Here is an 18,782-nt window from a genome sequence, read left to right as displayed (position 1 = left end):
ATCCAAGCTACTAACAAGAACATCGCAGCATCCATCTGCCTAAATAACCAAGATGCAGAACAGGCATGATGGTTTAGCTGTCTACCATTGCTTGAGCATGGACATCCAAGCACAATATGCACAGACAATCTTTTGGGACATGTACACATAAACAGCAAATGACAAACTCATCAGCATCACGTCTTTCCAGTCACCCTTCCGCTTAGGGCTCAAATTGTCCTTCAATCCCTTCCCAAAGTTCTCTACACTACCAAAGAGTTGCCTCACCAGTTGCTTGTCTTGCTTGATTTCTTTCTTTGGTTTTGAGCTGGAGGTGTCTATTGGCTCGCCTCTTTGGCAAGACAAAAGAATGAGGATTCTCGGGCAGTTTCTGGTTTTCAGTTCTTGAATTGAACTATAACTACCATGGAGAGAATGAACTATTGAGAGAGCTGCCATGGAAGATAAGCAGATGTAATATTAGAAATGGTGATGTTATGGTTGTTGGAGGTGTGGATGGGTGGGGTAGAAAAAAATGGTTTTGATCTTGATCATGTAGGATTGCTTGTGGAGGTGTATATGTTTGACCTTAAATGTTGTCGCTGCATTACTACAAAAATATCTTGACATGGCAAAGCAAATATTTGCCTCAAGTTTTCTCAGCTGCAAGGAAATGGATAAGTCACAACAGTTGTACTTTAAGGTGGATAAACAGCATGTGAATAAGCTGCGGCACGCTTGAAACTATTTGGGTCATTCTGGGCTTCTAAAGATAATAGCCCAACACCACTGAGGACTTTTGCTGCTGCTTCTTTCTTCCTCCTCCTCCTTTGATGACATTTCTGTTGACGGAAAGGGCACGACCTTCTCTTTTGCATTTTTTGATCGGAGAAGATGTTGAGCTTGATCGAACACGATGAGATTTGGGGGGGCAGTTTTTTAAATGGAACAGTTTTTGGACCTTAATTTTCTCCATCGATTGCTCACTTACTAGAAGTTATACCGAGAGATTGGAGATGGACTTGTAACATTTTTCTATACAAAGAAATGAAAAATAACAGATTTACCATGTAACAGTCAATTAACCATGTCTAAATCACTTAAAACTCGGTTGCGCCGAGAAGAACTCGTGAGGTTGAATCGATTTAAAATAATATTATTTTTTAAAAATTAAATAAATTAAAAATGATATTATTTTGAATACAAAATTAAAAAACTAAAATGATATCATTTTAAATAAAAAAAAATCCTTCAAGTTAATTAGTTTGGGTTTCCCTCAAATTTGACCAAGTTAATCAAGTTTAGGGTTAGCTAATCAAGTCACATAGATTTAACTAGATCAACTTTCTAAATAATCCAAAAAAACCCCAACTCGAGCCAAGCTCTAAGTTAACTTACCAAGATAAGTTTGATAACCATAATTTTTTTTTTCAAAAAAAGCATTTCAATAAATTGTTTTCCAATAATAGATGAGATTATGAATATAGTTGTTAGACCTTAGTTTAAGATTTGATAATTGGATCACGGGTTAATTTATTGGATTACTTGAATCTAGCCGGGTTAATATAAAAAATAGTTTTAAGTAAAAAATGGTATTGGTCAAGTTTTAAATTATCGAGTTGATCATTCAGGCTAAATCAGTTTTAATAATTATAGCTAGTAAATCAACACATTGACTTAGTGGTCATTTCATATAATTTTTAATTTTCTATTTAAAAAAATCAAATTTGAATAAATAAATATAAAATTGTTTGTTTTTATTTTCTTTATTTTATTTTATTTTAAAAAATGAAAAACAATCATAAAAAACTAAAAAAAAATGGTTTCCAAATATCGTATCAATCATTGTTGGGTTTTTTCTGTCCAACAAAAAAATACAAAACAAGTAAATGTAATGTTCTATTTTCAAAATCTTAAAAACACAAATGCAAATGATACTAAACGATTTCTTAAGAAATTATTGCTGGAATTAGAATTCTCGTGGCAAATCTTTTTTCTGCGTGTGATCATGAACTAGGGAAGTAATCACATCGATTCATACTCGGTAGAGCCCACATAGACCATTCATAAAACAGAATCCTCATCTTCCAGAGCCGAGTGGCCCAAGTCTTAAATTTCCTTTTCAAATTAGAGATGGACTTGACGATCGATTGAAAAACATACAGATTCTCAATTGATCAGTCAGCTAAACCATGTACAAATCACTCATATTAGTACTAGCTTCTTACTATTTATCAAGAGATCACGGATTCCTTGAAATTCGACCCCTTTTTTTTCCCAATCAATTAATAACTTAATGCGTGTTTTTTTTTTGGAGGTTGAAAAGTTTTTTTATAAAAATTTATTTATTTATATTTTAAATTATATTTTTATACTTTTAGATTTAGATACAGTGATGTTAAAAATATATATTTTTTTAAAAAATAATCCATGGGTTAGAAGATCAGATCATCACACTGGATGGATTAGACAAGTCATCACATTGACTGATATTCTGAATAGCCCACCACATAGACCATTAAAAAATGGAACTCAAAAGTCGTCAACTTGTCTCTCAAGGCACAGCCAAGTGGCCCAAGTCCTTGACTCTTGTTCCGTTTTCTATTGGCCGCCCTCCTCCTCTACAAGGACAACTTACACGTATGGCTTTTTATTTGACCAAGATACTGTTTGATGATTTACCGATATTAATTGTTTTTTTAAATATTTTTTATTTTAAAATATATTAATATAATATTTTTTATTTTAAAAAATTATTTTCAATGTCATTATATCATTAGAAAATATCATTTTTTTTAATTTAAATAAAAACATAAATATTTTCAAATATTTCCTAAAACGTTTTCGAAATGCAATGATAAATACAACAGTGCCAACTAAAATTTCATTTTTTTTGTTTTAATAATATTATTAAAAATTTTAATTTGATTTATGTGTTTATATTATTTTGATGTATTATTGAAAACATAATTTAAAAAAAAGTTAAAAATTATTATTATAATATATTTTTAAATAAAAACATTATAAAAATAAAACAACCCCTATCAAAATTCCATCAAAGTATCAAACGGCACCTAATCAATCGAGAATAACCACTGATGTAACGTTTGCATTATAAAACTATACAGAAGAGAAATTTCTAAAAACTTGAAGAGTCAAGAGATGAATATTAATTAAATGTGTTTTTGTATATGACGTCAAAAGTCTCTGCAAGAGTCAAACCGTCCCTACTGTTTATTCTTTTCGCCTTTTCAAGACAGTGCACGAGTAGGAATGTAAACAAAGTCGCTGCGTGCAGGAAACACGTGTAACTCACTGATAACGTGTAGGGTGTAGATTTTGAGCGGTGGGGTTTGCTTTACATATTGAAGTACAGTGCGATTGGGTTTTCTGTTGCAAAGTAAATGCAGCCTCGAAGGGCAAACCTAGACAGGTACCGTAGCTGGCCGGCCAATAGGAGAACCTTATTATACGTGTTTTCGGAGTGACATGACAGAAAGCAAGAGCCATTACACCAGTTACACGAAGACACGTAACAAGTACTTCTTCTTTTTGTGACTTGCAATAGTTTTTTCCTTCTCGGTAGAGAGAAACACCAGCGTGCACGTCGTTTTTTCTTCTCGGCAGAGAAAATCATAACTAGGGCTGAGTGCACGTCGTTTTTTAACCTTTTTTATCGTTGTTTTCAAAGACTCCTCCACTACGTGGAATCCACGTTGTTAAAAGGGTGTAGGATTTGACTGGAAAACGGTACTGGAATCCAGATTGTGCTACGACTCCTCCACTGTAACGGCACCTCGAGGTTTGACGGTGCTGGGTGGTGCCTTCTATTTCCCGCAGGAACAAGGTGATTCTATCTGTCGAAGTGCCACAGCTGTCCTTTCAAAACCCCTCGACTTTGCCGTGAATGAAAAAACGGCAACAGGAAGAGGCGGCGCTCAATTTCACTTGCCTGGATTCCTCTTCCAGCGTTCCATGGTTTGAAAAGAAGTGCCTTTCCATTGAAAGATTTTCCGGTCCAAACTTTGCCAACAAGACAGAGAAACCCCATCAGATTCATGATTTGAGGCCAATCTCCAGCTCATCGCTTCTCCTCCGGGATCTCTGCCTGTTCCCGTGGACGTACTCATAACCTAGAGAAAGAAAACCAATGGAACAGAACCACCTGTAAAAATGATAATAAGAGAGGCAGAGAAAAACGAGCTCCTCATCAAACACTTTTATTTTTTAAAAAACAATGCAATAAAAAATTATTTATAAGAGAAATTTTCTTCCAAGAGGTTAAATAAACACAAGTACAGAAAATACAAAACAGTCGGCGCATGTAGAGTTGTTTTCAAAGTTTTTTTTTAAAAAAAATTTCTTCTAATATTAATATATTAAAACAATTTAAAAATAAAAAATATAATTTAAAATAAAAAAAATTAAAATTTTATGAAACTCTAATTGTGCCTGCTTCAAATGAACATGTTTAGAATTATAATAATGATTTTTTTAAAATTATATTTCATTTATAAATATATTAAAATAATATTATTTTTTAAATTTATTTTTTATATCATATATTTAAATAAAAAATAATTTAAAAAAATTCAAAAACAATTTTTTACGTAAAAACAAACACCTCCAGATCTCTCTCCATGTCTCTCACCAAATTAATTTGAAAAAAAAATCAACCAGCAGTTTAACTGCGTTGACTGAAATAAGATTTAAGAAAGACAACAAAACAGAGACCCACGACACCACCCTTTGCTTTCCCAAATCTGACCTCTCCTTCCTTATTCACTCTTCCTTACCCCATACCTTACAACTCCACCGCGCCATCCTCTTATCTCTGCCCTCTCGCCGGTCACTTTCCTCTATCGTCTACCGGATCGACCAGTAATCAGTCTCTCTCCATCCACAACCACCTCTAATCTTCAGTTTCAGCTTCTTTTTTTTCTTTTTTTTTTAAATGTTGTTAAAAATCTTCAGCCTGTTTTCTTAAAGCTGAAACTAATTTACAGATGAACCCTAGCTTTCGCTTTGTAACATGTAAACTATTTATTATATGCCTGATCCCTAAATTTAGGGTTTCCCAGCTCTTAATTTTACTATTTTAAATCATTTCTGTGAAATTGTTTGTTAGTTTCAAAATGAAGAGATTGAGATCAAGTGATGATCTTGATTCTTATAACGAGAAAACCTCAGTCAAGGATTCAAATCCAAGTAGACCGTCTAGAAGTTTCTATTACAAATCCGATAATGCGCGCAAAGGGTTGATTTCCACGTCATCATCCTCGACCCGGTATGATCGAGGCCGATCTATTGATGATGATAATAGAGAGAGCACCAGAATGGTTAGGAAGCGATCAGATCATGAATTTGATAGCTTTGATCGAAGAAAAGGGTTAGGGTTTGATAGGTATGGCAATGGAGGAGGTAGCGGTAATAGTAGAGAAGGGTATGGTGGAAGTAGTGGTGGTGGGAATGATAGGGTTATTCTTCGATCGGAGAGCTTTTGTGGGTCGAGGAGGGATTTTCCGAAAGGGTTTAGGTCGGAGAGGGAAAGGTCGAGGAGAGAAGGGAGTGTTTCGTCGTGGAGGAGGTTTGGGGGTAAAGAATTTGAGGAGAATAGAGGAGCTAGTAGTAGAGGTGGAAATGAGGAGAGGATGGGGAGTGCTAGGTCGTCACCTAAGGGGTTGAGAGATGTTGTTAGGTCACCTTCTTGGTCGAGGGATTCAGGGAGTGAGCAAACTAGGGTGGTACGAGGAAGTGTTTGTGGGAGGGATGAGGGGAAAGTGAAGTCTTCAAATTCTAAGTCGAGGTCGTCACCCACATGGTCGAAGGATTCGGGGAGTGAGCAATCGAAGAGTGTGGAAGCGGGGAAGAAAAGTGAAGCGGAGACAAAAAGTGCTGAGGTGGAGGCTAGAAGTGCTGAGATGGAGGTGAAGAGTGTTGAGAATGGGAATAATAGTGAAATGGAAGAAGGGGAGCTTGAGCCAGAACCTGATTCAGTTCCTAAAGTTGCCAAGGAAAATGAGAATGATAATGGCAATGAAAGACGAGAGGATGTTATAGAAGATATTGATCAGAGGAAGGTTGAGATTGAGTCCGAAGTTAAGGATCAAGTAAATGAAGAGGAGAAAAGGCCCGATAAAGTAAGTGTTCACGAGGGGAAGGATGTGGCGAAGGAAGTTGATGAGATGCGAAATGTTGAGGAGAGTTCTAATGATAATGCTAGTGTCACGGAGGATGAAGTTGGGAATAGGGTTGCTGGTGAAGATAACAAGGACAGCCAGAGTATGAAGGAAAAAGTCGAGTGCAAGGAGGAGGGAAGTAAGAATATAGCTGTCGTGGAGTCTCAGAGCTCGGAGGAGGATAATAGACAAGGTAAGGGTATCGATCTTGAGGTGAAGGCAGAGGAGGTTGAAGTGCCAGAGTCAAATAAGGAAAATGAAGGAGCTGAAGTGAATATAAATGCAGTGACAGGGGTTTTGAGCCAGAACTTGAAGGACAAGGGCAAAAGTGTGGTTATTTCACCAACCAACGATGTTGATTCTGCAGAAGATGGTGCATGGGTCGAAAGAGAATCGAGAAACGTTGCCATATTCAGGAATGGGGAAGACGATATGGAAGGACCTAGTACTAGGGGATTTGAGTTGTTTACTAGCTCTCCTGTTAGAAGAGTTGAGAAATCTGAGCAATCGCGTGGTAGCAAGTCAAAAGATGAAAAGCTGCAGTTGGAACCGCTTGATCTTTCTCTCAGCTTACCAAATGTTTTGTATCCTATTGGTGCAACCGGAGACACGACCCAGGCTCCTGGTTCTCCAAGCCATGGGAGAAGTGTTCAGTCCTTTAGCTCATTTCGAACAAATTCAGACGGGTTTACTGCATCAATGTCATTTTCAGGTTCTCAGTCATTTATTCATAATCAAAGCTGTTCTCTAACTCAGAATTCGTTGGACATGGACAACTATGAACAATCTGTTCACAGCCGCCCCCTATTTCAGGGTATTGATCAAACGAATTGGCAGGGTCAGACTCAAAATGACTCCAAGCATAAAGATGTTCCCTTGTATCAAAAAATTTTGATGAATGGAAATGGCTCTCTTCATCAGCCTCAAGCAGTACAGGGTTTGTCAAATGGTCAAGCTTTGCAAGGAAGCTCTAAAATGCCCAATGAACTTGAAAGACAATTGAGTTTCCATAGACAGTTGTCAGGAGGGCAGGCAAGGAATCATGATGACACTAGATCCCCTTCTCAAAGTGTGGGATCCCATGATATTGGTTCGAATTATAGCTTTGAGAAGAAGCGTGCCATGAAAGAGAAACATGGCAGTAGCCTATATAGGAGCAATAGCCAGAAGGAACAAGAGCAATTTCTGATAGGCGGAGCTGATTTTGTTGAGACTATCCTTGGCAGAATAGTTTCTGAGCCCATTCATGTGATGGCTAAGAAATTCCATGAAATGACAGCACAAGCATCATGTTTAAAGGAGAGCATCCGTGAGATTCTGTTAAATACCGATAAGCAAGGGCAAATATGTGCACTTCAAAGCGTTCTGCAAAACAGGTCTGACTTAACCTTGGATATGCTGTTGAAATCCCATCGTGCTCAACTGGAAGTCTTGGTAGCTTTGCGAACAGGTTTACCAGAGTTTCTCCAAGTAGACAGTGGCATTTCATCTTCTCATCTGGCTGAGATTTTCCTGAACTTGAGGTGCAGAAATCTGACATGTCAAAGTCTTTTGCCTGTGGATGAATGTGATTGCAAAGTTTGTGCGAAGAAAAATGGTTTTTGCAGTTTATGTATGTGTCTTGTGTGCTCGAAGTTTGATATGGCATCTAATACATGTAGTTGGGTTGGGTGTGATGTTTGCCTTCATTGGTGTCATGCTGATTGTGCATTACGAGAAGCTTACATTAGGAATGGAAGGAGTGCCAGTGGTGCTCAAGGGACTACTGAGATGCAGTTCCATTGTGTTGCCTGTGATCATCCTTCTGAGATGTTTGGCTTTGTGAAGGAGGTTTTTCAGAACTTTGCAAAAGATTGGACTGCAGAAACATTTTGCAGAGAACTTGAATATGTCAAGAGAATTTTCCGTGCCAGCAAGGATGTGAGAGGGAGACGTCTGCATGAAATAGCTGATCAGATGCTGGCAAAATTGGCAAATAAGTCCAATCTTCCCGAGGTTTATAATTATATAATAGTATTGCTGACTGGTAAGTTGTTCTGAATCATACATCAATGGACCTTTTTTGTAATGTTTTTTGGAGTGCTTTGGGTTGTTAGCTTTCTGTAGAGATGTGCTGTTATGTCATGCTTTATGCTTGTTATTATCGATAAACTTTGCTATGTCCCTTTTAATTGGTTCTCTATTTTTTGCTGTTGAAAAATATGTACATTTTAGTTTTTCACATTTGTTTGTAGTTTGTACCTTTTAGGATATATTCTTATACTGTGGCGACTTGCCATTTTGAAGATGGTGAATTTGAATGCTTTCAACCATTTCTAAAACTGCTAACATTTTAGTTGCCAAGTTATTTTTCTCTCGGCATCCTGAATGAGGAAGTTTTCAGAGCATTCAGATATTTCTTGTGAACACAGTTTAATCATTTTTTCTGTATTTCATTATGAGGAATGCCATTTTCATCCTTTATTTTCTAGGGTGTGCCAATCTTTATATGTGTACCAACTTTATACAGACTTCAGGACATGTTTTATTTGCTGTTTCAATTTGATGAGCTGGTTCCCATGTCAATGAGTCAGTTGTTGTGAAGAATTACTTTGTTTCTATTTTCTTTTCTTTGGTATGCTTTTTTAGTGGGTGCTTTGGCAGTTTGGTCAGAAAATGTTTTTAGCTGTAATCAGGGAACTTTCTATGGTGAATTGATGATGGGGTATAATTTTATTTCGTTACAGTCTTAAATGTGATCTTATTGTCATGTATGGATGATGGGTAGGTTAGATCAAAATGCTGTCTTCTACTTGTATGAGTATTAATGAATTAATTCATAGCATTTGCCACTCTCAATATGATTCCACTGTGCCATATTGAGGTTGCCATGCTCTCCTATGTTATCAATGTGTTGTTTATTTGTGTATTGTCTTCATTCCATTGATGTCCTCCTTCATGATTGCAGAAAGTGATCCATCCAAGTTTGGCAATGCATCTGGTTTTTTCTTGAAGGAACAAGGAAATGGAAGCAATGGTGTCATTGCTGGACCTAGCCACGATGCTGCATGGATCAAATCTGTATACACTGAAAAAAATCCTCAATTGGAAAGATCAACTAGCCTACGTCCTAGCTTCCATTCTGACTTGAATGATAAATGCCCTGTTGAACCGGAGTTACTGAGAAGTGCCCGAAAGGAGCCCCTTTTTGATGAACTGGAGAGCATTGTTAAAATCAAACAGGCAGAAGCTAAGATGTTTCAAGCACGTGCTGATGATGCTAGAAGAGAAGCTGAGGGCCTGAAACGAATTGCGATTGCGAAGAGTGAAAAAATCAGGGAAGAGTTCACAAGTAGAATCTCTAAATTGCGCATAGTTGAGGTTGAGGAAATGCGTAAACAAAAATTTGAAGAATTTCAGGCCCTGGAAAGAGCTCATCGGGAATATTTCAGTATGAAGACGAGGATGGAAGCTGATATCAAGGATCTCTTATTAAAAATGGAAGCTGCTAAACGAAACATCACCTTGTGATCGAGATTGTGTAGGGTTTAGCATAAGAAACTGTCACCATCCCAGGTAAATTTAATCTTTAGAACTGTACTAGTATGTTGTAATGTAGCAAGCGCCCATTTCCTGTTTCACAAATTTTAGGCGTGTCTACGGTTTATGTTTTTCTTCCTTAAATGCTAACGTGAATGTGTACAGAAACTGCAAAATCTCTATATGTTGTAGTCTGCTCCCCGTTATGGAAGCGGTTGGAAAGAGATGATAGATCAAATTCTCATCGTCTGAAGGGATTTAAATATTGTTTTCAGGTACATTAGGGCCATTTTCTGTGAGCCGAAGAAAATATTGACCGGTTCAGATCAATTATTGCTATTTCATACATGATTTAAATGCAAAGGCCGACGCAGATCGCTTGTCTTGGTCAATGTACAAATTTTACATGTTCTTGCACTTGGGCAGTTTTGTGTCTCTGAACTTGAATATAAATAACAATATTGAATTTAAGGAAAGATTTGTCTGAAGAACATCTCAACTGGTTAAAAGAGAATGTAGATGTGTTTTGCTCCTGGATGAATATACCTTGAGAGGATACTCGATTATTTAGTTAGAACAATCATTGTTTTTGTTTTTCACAATCAAGGAAAATTAAAAATAATCAAGTGACCTTTCCCAAGATGTAGAATGTGAAATTTTCTCTCCTTTTAATCGTTAAGAGTAGGAGAGACTCAAAAGCCGAAGCCCAGGCAGACCAACTATCTCCACATGAGCATTGAGCACCTGTTATTTTTTTCCCCGTACACATTCTAGCATTGTAATAACACAGGCATTGTGGGTATTTTAGACATGATTTCAAAAATTAGATATATTATCAATTTTTTAATTTTTTAATTAAGGGTTCATAGAAAACGTAGAGGGTGTTTCGGGGTATTAATTGCTTTTTTTTTAAAGAAATATTTTTAATATTAATATATTAAAACTTTTTATATGAAACTAGTTTTTTCAAGAATTTATATGATGCAAGTAGTTCTCAAGCATGGCTAGTGATTAGAAAAATATTTTTCTAAACAGTAGGCCAACTAATCAGGTGAGATGAGATAAATTGTGAAAAAGAAGTATAAATCCGATGATTTCTAAAACTGGCAAATGGGAAGTTCTATATTATTCCTTGCAAGGTAAGCAACAAGTTTTAAAACTATTATAAGATTTTTACAAAATAGTGTCTGTGATTAAATAACAAGTTTTCATTTAAACAATTAAGGAATACATTAATGAAGAAATAGAGGTTAGATTGAAGAGACATATTTATTCTATTTATTTTAAATGATTAAAATATTTATGAATCTTTATTTTAATTTTCATTGTCTTTTATTAAAAAATCATTTTGCTAATAAAAAAAAGTTTTATTGAACAAAAAAAAATAATTTATGCTCAGATTTTTCCCTCCTAGTTTCGGTTGCAGAACAAAAGAAAAAATGATATATATATTAGGGAAATGGGAAAAATCTCAGCATTGTTGACGAGGTACAAGTTCTCTTCCCATATTTGCAATCAACATTCACAAATCTGCCTTCAATCACGGCCACTTTCAGTTGCTCTAGTTCTTGACATTGTTGAGATTTTTTTTAATTATTATTAATATAGGTGTTTGAGTTAATTTGTACTGATATTATTAAGATTTTGTTAATATGATTCCGGTAGAAAATCGGAGTTTGGTCCTTTCAGATTTTATTAAAAAATAATTGCAACTTGATAGCTTTGTGCTGGTAGCAATTAATTATTTTTTTAATAAATAATTTCTCTAGTCAATTTTTCCTTCTCGATACCTTCTTATCTTTCTGCATTACTTATCTTTCAAGACATAAGATCTTGTTCATACATATCTTGATAACATGACATTCATTGGAGAAAATTGTTTTCAGCAGAAAATTAAAGGGAAAGAAAAGGTAAATGATATTGTATTGATCTTGGAAAAATAGTAAACTTGATATGAAGCAAATATCAAATTATTCTTCACAAGAAAAATTGTTCTAACAGAATATTTTCCTCGCTTGAAATCTTATCAGGTAATTGTTGCCGACAAAGAATGCAAACAATTAGTTCTTAGGGAAATGAGCTCCAGTTTCCCGTCCATAAGTAAACCAACCAACCAACCTCCTAGTCAGAGGAAGAGTCTGAATCATCATTAGCCTGCTCAAAATCAGAGTCTTCCTTCTCACTCTCAGAGTCACTCAGCACGTACCTTGTCTGCTTCCGGTTTGCCCTCTGCGGTCTTGCTCTTGCCGGGACGTCAATGACATCAGTGTTTTCAGATGAAGAAGCTGACATCGGTTCACTTCCAGTATCATCTTCCTTGTGAATTCTGCCCAACATAGAACCACTCTTCTTGTTGAATGGAGATGCCCTCACTTTCCTCACTTTCTTTTCGCGCGATATTCCTGCTCCTTCAGCAGGCTTCAACATTTCCGTTAGAAGTTTCTGGCCCAATCCCTGGGACTGCTGGCTGGCTGGTCCTCTCCTCTTTGTTGCTGCAGGTGGTTTGGCTGCCTTGTCATTTGCAGCAGCAGCTTTTCTGCCCCCCTTCTTTTTTGTTTCTGGTAAAGCTTTCACTTCTACATCAGCGTCATCGTCAAGGTTTGGTTCATCCTCACTATCAGAGATCACTGAAACATTTGCTAGAGGCTTCTTCCGAGCAGCACCTCTCCTAGCTGGTACTTGTAGCACATCAGTTTCCATATCTGTGATGGTAAAACAAACCAGCCATTAAGATCACAAGTCAGGACGTCAGATCTGTGGCTTAAAACCACATCATTTTTCAAATGGACAGAGAAAAAACTGGTTTTTTCTACAAAACATTTTTTGAGTTCCAAAATTCAGATGTTTAATTTCTATAAAACAATTGAAGTTTCATTAAAACAATTTTGTTGAATGCTAAAGAAGTATAATGAGAAATAAATTGGTGAGGAAAACTTACCAGCTGATTGCTCAGGCGAAGAATCAAGTCTATATGCATTAAGTCGATCCTTCAGAGATTCTATTTCATCATCCTCATCAAAGTCATCCAAAACTGGAGAGAGTTTTTCCTGCTGAAGAACAGAAACAGTAGATTGTAAGTTCCAAAGAGCTCCAATTTCATCTGTCAGCTGTTGTGTTTTCTTTTTATTTTTGGTTGGGTGGGGAGTTGAATGATCGAAAAATGTACCATTTTAGCAGGAGCCTTCTTTGAGCCTGCCATTCCTTTGGGTTTCACTACCGCAGCAGCATTCTCTGACGACGCTAAAGAAAAAACACTAACAGAGCTCAAGAAATTTATAAAACATGTCAAGAAAGATAATTTGTTAGTAGAAGCATCTCAGCCTGCTGACCTGTTTCAATTGCAAAACTGGATGATGTTCCTGTGGTCTCAACAGATACTTCTTCGTTTATGGCTTTCTTAGTGTACTTCCGTGGATATTTAGGTGCTTGTTTAGAAACCTTAAAACCAGCTTCACCCTTTGCACCACCACCTTTTAATTTCCTTCTTGCCTCCTCTGCTTCAGCATCATATTCATCCAGCATCTAAATGCATGTATTGCTTAAAAATCAGAGAGATGAACAGCAAAGAAAATGAAATAGCAAAGCGTAGAATATAAGTAAGAGAAAAGCAAATATGGAGTGTTGATTCGCTGCACATACATCAAGTTGCATCTCAAGAGCCTCGAGATCTTTCACCCACAAAACTTTCGGAGTTGTCTTCCTTAAACTGTCAACCTCCCCATTAAGTTTGTCCCGGTCAGCACATAGCTGTTGAACCCTCTCAAGTGTCAAGGTTCCAATTGCCATTGACAGCAAATAATCATAGTCGCTAGCCCGCACTCCAGAAACATCAGGGCTGTCTTCTGCTTCTTCTGTATCGTCAGTTGCCCCAGCAACAACAGCCTTAGATTTCTTTGGAATGGGGTTAAAACCTTTCTGGTGCAACTCCAGTAACAGATCGGCTCTTTTCCTGTTGTTCACAATGATTTCCCCTCTCACAACTCCAAGGATAAACCTGACCTTGTTTTCCAATTTCAACAACTCAAATTCTAGATTTTCCAGCAGAACTTTCTGCATGCATTAGAAAAAAAAGGACTGTAATTAGAACTGTTTATCAATGGGAAGTAGTTGAAAAAATTTATGGGTTATTCTACAATTCAAAGTGAACTTACCTTCCTTGTCTCGTAGTATTCTAGCCGCAAGTGGAAAAAATTTTCAAGAACTGCAGATTGAAAGATGAAAAATGAGCATTCAAACAACGTAATGTACTGGAGAACAAAGATTAAATGACATCTAACTCGTACTTTGTTCAGGGTTGTCATATTTCTTAATCACCCCTGCTGAATCAAAGAGGTGCATGTTACTCGTGCTAATTGTGGTAGTTAATTTAAATTTCTTTAGCAAACCCTCTTGCTTTGCAACCAGCATGTTCTCTTCCGACAACTGAACTTCAAAATGTACAGCAGCATCATCACCATACTTTCTGAAATCCTGCAACCAGAACATTTTCCATTAGAAAACACAAGCATTACACAATACACCACCCGTTAGATATCAATATTACCTTAACGAAGGGATCTTTTGGTAAATTGCCATTTTCATCTCTAGTCCCCTCTGTAACCGAATTCAAAAATGCCTTGTAATCATCAGTCCATCTACGGATAGGCAGTTCAGTTATCCTGAGTGTTGTCTCATTGACTTCGTTAATGACTCCATTTACTGTGTAGCTACTACAACCACCTTCCTTGGATGCACCTTTTTCAATAGTTCCTTTAAAACCTCTATACCATGGATTCATAGGCTCCATCATTTCACCATTCAACAACCGCCTTATATTTGCAACAACATCCCTTGGGTTGTAGTTAGGGATGAAAGTGCTCCAGCCAGTGCCGATTCCTTCACAACCGTTTACAAGGACCGTTGGTATAATTGGCATGTACCTAGACCAAAAAGGCTGTTAGGCAACATTCTTTATAAATGTCACCTTGAAGGCACCAATAATTCCTTTTATTATTGAAATGAAACATTTACCAAGTAGGTTCAATGGTTTGCCCATCTTCATCCAAGTAGTTAAGAAGGCCATCATCATCCTTTGGGAACAAGAACCTTGTAATAGGAGAAAGCTGCGTATAAATGTACCTAGCACTTGCATGGTCTTTGCCTCCCTGTGAAGAACAGGTTCAAAAACAAAAAATGAGAATCAGATTAGTGTTAATGCAACTTACTAAGCGTTGATTCAACTTCAAAAAGTGAGACATCATTTATCTTACCACACTGCGAGTGCCAAATTGACCATTTGGCTGAAGAAGGTTAATGTTGTTACTGCCAACAAAATCTTGTGCCATTCCAATGATGGTACCGGCAAGACTCTGCTCTCCATGATGATAAGCAGAATGCTCGGATACATAACCAGAAAACTGGGAAACTTTTGCTTCTTTGACAAAATTCCTCTTAAAAGAACAGAAAAGGATCTTCCTCTGACCAGGCTTCAGGCCATCAACCATTGAAGGTATGGACCTTTGAAGATCCGCCATAGAAAACAATATAAGCTCCTTGTTAATGAAGTCACTGTACTTTATGATCTTCTGATTGTGATCAAGGTGAGTACCAGGCTGCAAAATTCAGATAAACTAAGATTCCCTTAAAAGACAGAGTAGTTTCATACGATAAGCAGTTTCTTTTTTTAACCACAGATATGCAGCAAAACCAACCTCATGCTGCCGAAGCCAATTCTTCCTTGCTTCAATCTTCTTTTTACTAAACGCAAGCTCTATCGCATCCCCGTCCAGCTCATCCATCCATAAAAAGTCTTTTTTGTGCTTGTGAAGGTTTTTAAAGTAATCTTTTCCTTCCTTGGATGTACTTGTTCCCAACCCCTACAAGGACATCAACTATGTTACTCCAAGATGGAATGACAATGATAATAAACGACTGATAGCACACGAATATAACCATGCAATACCCAGATTCCTTTCTTCCATGTCAAATGAACAAACCTTATAGTATTTGATGGACCAGCCACTTGCATTCCCACTCAAACTTTCCTTCCAGGATTCATACTCCGGCATGGAATAAAAGGATAGAACTGTTCCATTTCTATGAGTAGCCTGCACGAACAATGAGCACTGAAAATTACCAACGTTCTTGAAGAAAAATATCACCATTTTTTAACGACTGATTAGTGAAATGCACCAACCTTGACAATAGGAGTTATAAACTCAACCAAGAAAGATGGGACTTTCAGTAATGATGGCCAGAATGAATGAATGAAATTGATCAGTAGGCCTTTAATGTGAGACCCATCATGATCCTGTTTAAAGCACAAAAGGTTAGCAAATCTCTGCTCTGGGATTATGGGAGAGCGCCATGGCAAAAATATCTAAGTGAAGCACTAACCTGATCTGTCATTATCATCAGATGACCGTATCTCAAAGACTTGACATTGATGTACTGTTTATCATGCTGTAACCCAAGAATCTTCTTGATGCTCTCAATTTCCTTATTCTCTTTGAGCTGTTTAGACGTGGCTTCTCGCACATTGAGCAATTTACCTCTCAAAGGGAATACCCCGTAGAAGTTCCGTTCCATCTGAGACAGCCCAGCCACACCAGCAATCTGCGTACATTAATTGCTGTTAAAGAAAGTTACATTGATGTTGCCACAGAAAACGTTATTGATCATGGAACTTACTGCCAGAGCTTTTGCAGAATCTCCTTCTGTCAATATCAAAGTGCATTTTTCAGAATACCTCCCTCCAGCCTCGTTCGCATCCTCGAGCTTTGGCACATTAACCTTTGCTGTCTTTGTTCCGTCAGTTTTCTTAAGCTCTTTGTTTTCCTTGAATTTTGCCCACGAAAGGAGGTTGTCAACGATGTCAGACTTTGCCACTGCAAATAAATAATGATCAGCATAAAACACACAGAACTATCATATAATAAATAACAAACTCCAGTTTACAGAAAACCAAACAGTACATGTAACAGACCTTTCTTCAAGAAGTCTTCAGAAAGTTCACATTTTGATCCAAAACTGCTCTGGCGAAGTGTCAAAGTTTCTTTTGTTTGAGAATCAAAAGCAGGGTTATCAATAAGGCAATTGACAAAAACCCACAAATAGTTCTTCACATTATGGGCTTTGATGTTGCCATTCTTGTGCTTCTTATTAACAGCATTCATCACATAGTTAGTGATCTGATTAGTGACGTAATCAACATGAGTTCCACCCTTGATGGTGGCAATGCTATTAACGAAGCTGGCCTGTTAAAGAAACCCAATTATTCGGGATATAGGAACTTGGAAATAAACTATGATTCATTCAAAAAGGTTCTCAATTACCTGCTGGAATTGACCTTCAGTAAGGCTCACACAAACCTCCCACCTCTCAGCAACTTTATCGTAGAAACTGGCCAAAACCAAAAAATACCCATTGAGCATCTTAAAGGAAGAAACATATAAAAAATTTGATAACCAGACAAAAGACCATAAAAAACAACCATTTTGGGCGTTCTGAGCCAGACTCAGCGGCAGAATTCAAGTACATGTTAACATAATCTTGAAATGATTTGACAGGAACACGACTTCCATTGAGCTCAACCTTGACAGTCTTTCCAAGGCATCCAGCCATGTCAACCACCCTTTTTTTCATCAGAGCTACGACATCTTCTTCCAGGTGAGTCATGCTAAACTTAGCCAAGTCGGGCTTAAATGTCACCTTGGTCCAATTCTCACCCTCCTTGCACTTAGTTATTATCGGCTCAGATCTTTTCCCCATGTTGTTAGAGAAAACCTTTATATCAGCAACATAAACCAATGTTACATACAAGAGCGTGTTAAAAGATCAACAAAAGAATCCAGCATAATCATCACACTTAGCCCTTGTAAAGCATAGTTTGCCTAGTTTAAGTACCTTAAAATTCTTCTTTAAACAAACTAGAATTTGAAAGTTAAACTTCTATACCGGTTCACATATCAAAGATCCCAGCAAAAAAAATCAACATAAAATTATCAAAACCTTTTGAAGTACGTTAAACCTCTTCCAATATATATATATATATAAAGCAACAATTCAACTGCAATCTCGCTAATCAATCAAACCTTAAATTGTAGTGCACTTCGTATCTGATAGATTTAATATTTAAAAAAATAATTCAAAAAAAAAACAAATCATTAAGACATTAACGGAAACCAACTTTCTAACTCAGATTTACCTGCTTATACTTCTTTTTCCTTTTCCCATCAGCCGTCTCAATCACAAACTCGGTCGAAAAAATATTCGTAAGCTTGGCACCATATCCATTTCTCCCACCAGTAGTCTTCTTCATCGTATCATCATAATTACTACTAGTCAACAAATGCCCAAAAATCAGTTCAGGCACATAAACTCCTTCCTCCTTGTGTATATCCACAGGAACCCCATCTCCATTGTTATAAACACTAACCAAATTATTCTCCACATCAATCACAACCTTCAAAGAATCCATTTTCGGGTCTCTTTGTTTATTATCCGCTGCATTCACCAATATTTCATCAAAGATTTTATAAAGTCCCGGTACATAAGTAACCGATCGGTGGACCATTTTATCATTCTCGAAAACCCAGAGGATCTGCGCGTGCTTCTCGATTGACCCGATGTAGGTGTCGGGTCGCAGAAGAATGTGCTCCAATTGGGACTTTTTCTGGTAGGTTTCTTCGATTGTCTTTTCCTGGTTCATATTTAAGCTGTCGCTTGTTGATAATGGGATTTTCTTTGTCTCTGCCGCCATTGTAGAGAAAGACACTCGCGATTTAGGGTTTCCTAGAGAGGCAATGCGTGAATCTTTTGTTATTTTTAGGGTTTCTTGAAGGGGATGAACGAAAGTTTAGGGCATCTTGATGAAGAAACAGAGAGGTGTTTCTGAGATGGATTTGGTTTTAGGGTTTGGTTTTTTTAAAGAGAGAGAGACACGTAGATGGTGTCTTTGACTCTTGAAGCAAAATGGAGAGGGAGAGACTGAGGAAAGATTTTAAAAGGGAAGAGAGAAGAGATCTAACGGTCAAGTGAGATTGAATTTTGAAATTTGAATTTTGGGCGGAGTTTTAATTTTGATGGTTGATAGTGGGTTTTAAGAATCTGACGGCAGAGGATTTA

At 37.1% G+C, this 18,782-nt stretch overlaps 3 protein-coding genes across 5 annotated transcripts; 1 reads left to right on the top strand and 2 right to left on the bottom strand.

The window, feature by feature from the left end:
* Positions 1–81: 81 nt before the first annotated feature.
* On the bottom strand, positions 82–438 carry LOC133680152 (uncharacterized). The gene has a single exon (XM_062102970.1). It carries the CDS (start codon positions 436–438, stop codon positions 82–84), a length of 357 nt encoding a protein of 118 aa, XP_061958954.1.
* Positions 439–4,696: 4,258 nt separating this feature from the next.
* LOC133680411 (protein OBERON 4-like) lies at positions 4,697–10,007 on the top strand. Of its 2 annotated transcripts, XM_062103342.1 has the most exons (3): positions 4,697–8,184; positions 9,106–9,713; positions 9,953–10,007. In XM_062103342.1, exons 1-2 carry the CDS (start codon positions 5,115–5,117, stop codon positions 9,666–9,668), a joined length of 3,633 nt encoding a protein of 1,210 aa, XP_061959326.1. In that variant the 5' UTR covers positions 4,697–5,114; the 3' UTR covers positions 9,669–9,713; positions 9,953–10,007. The 2 variants fall into 2 exon arrangements, with proteins under 2 accessions (XP_061959326.1, XP_061959325.1); XM_062103341.1 differs by having other exon boundaries at positions 9,106–10,007.
* A 1,563-nt stretch (positions 10,008–11,570) lies between these two features.
* Positions 11,571–18,643, bottom strand: LOC133680407 (DNA topoisomerase 2-like). Of its 2 annotated transcripts, none has more exons than XM_062103337.1 (19): positions 17,863–18,643; positions 17,149–17,441; positions 16,991–17,057; positions 16,642–16,912; positions 16,347–16,543; positions 16,053–16,271; positions 15,853–15,966; positions 15,653–15,763; positions 15,368–15,532; positions 14,927–15,268; positions 14,688–14,821; positions 14,221–14,596; positions 13,961–14,147; positions 13,829–13,878; positions 13,317–13,727; positions 13,007–13,199; positions 12,844–12,917; positions 12,616–12,724; positions 11,571–12,379 (listed from the first exon to the last, which is right to left on the bottom strand). In XM_062103337.1, the coding sequence occupies exons 1-19, from the start codon at positions 18,415–18,417 to the stop codon at positions 11,799–11,801; spliced, it is 4,449 nt and encodes a 1,482-aa protein (XP_061959321.1). In that variant the 5' UTR covers positions 18,418–18,643; the 3' UTR covers positions 11,571–11,798. The 2 variants fall into 2 exon arrangements, with proteins under 2 accessions (XP_061959321.1, XP_061959320.1); XM_062103336.1 differs by having other exon boundaries at positions 12,616–12,727; positions 17,863–18,642.
* Between the last annotated feature and the right edge of the window lie 139 nt (positions 18,644–18,782).

The sequence above is a fragment of the Populus nigra genome, chromosome 19 (genome assembly GCF_951802175.1).
Source record: "Populus nigra chromosome 19, ddPopNigr1.1, whole genome shotgun sequence".
NCBI lineage: Eukaryota > Viridiplantae > Streptophyta > Magnoliopsida > Malpighiales > Salicaceae > Populus > Populus nigra.
Note: the sequence above shows the minus strand (reverse complement) of the source record. Positions and strands in the feature narration are given on the sequence as shown.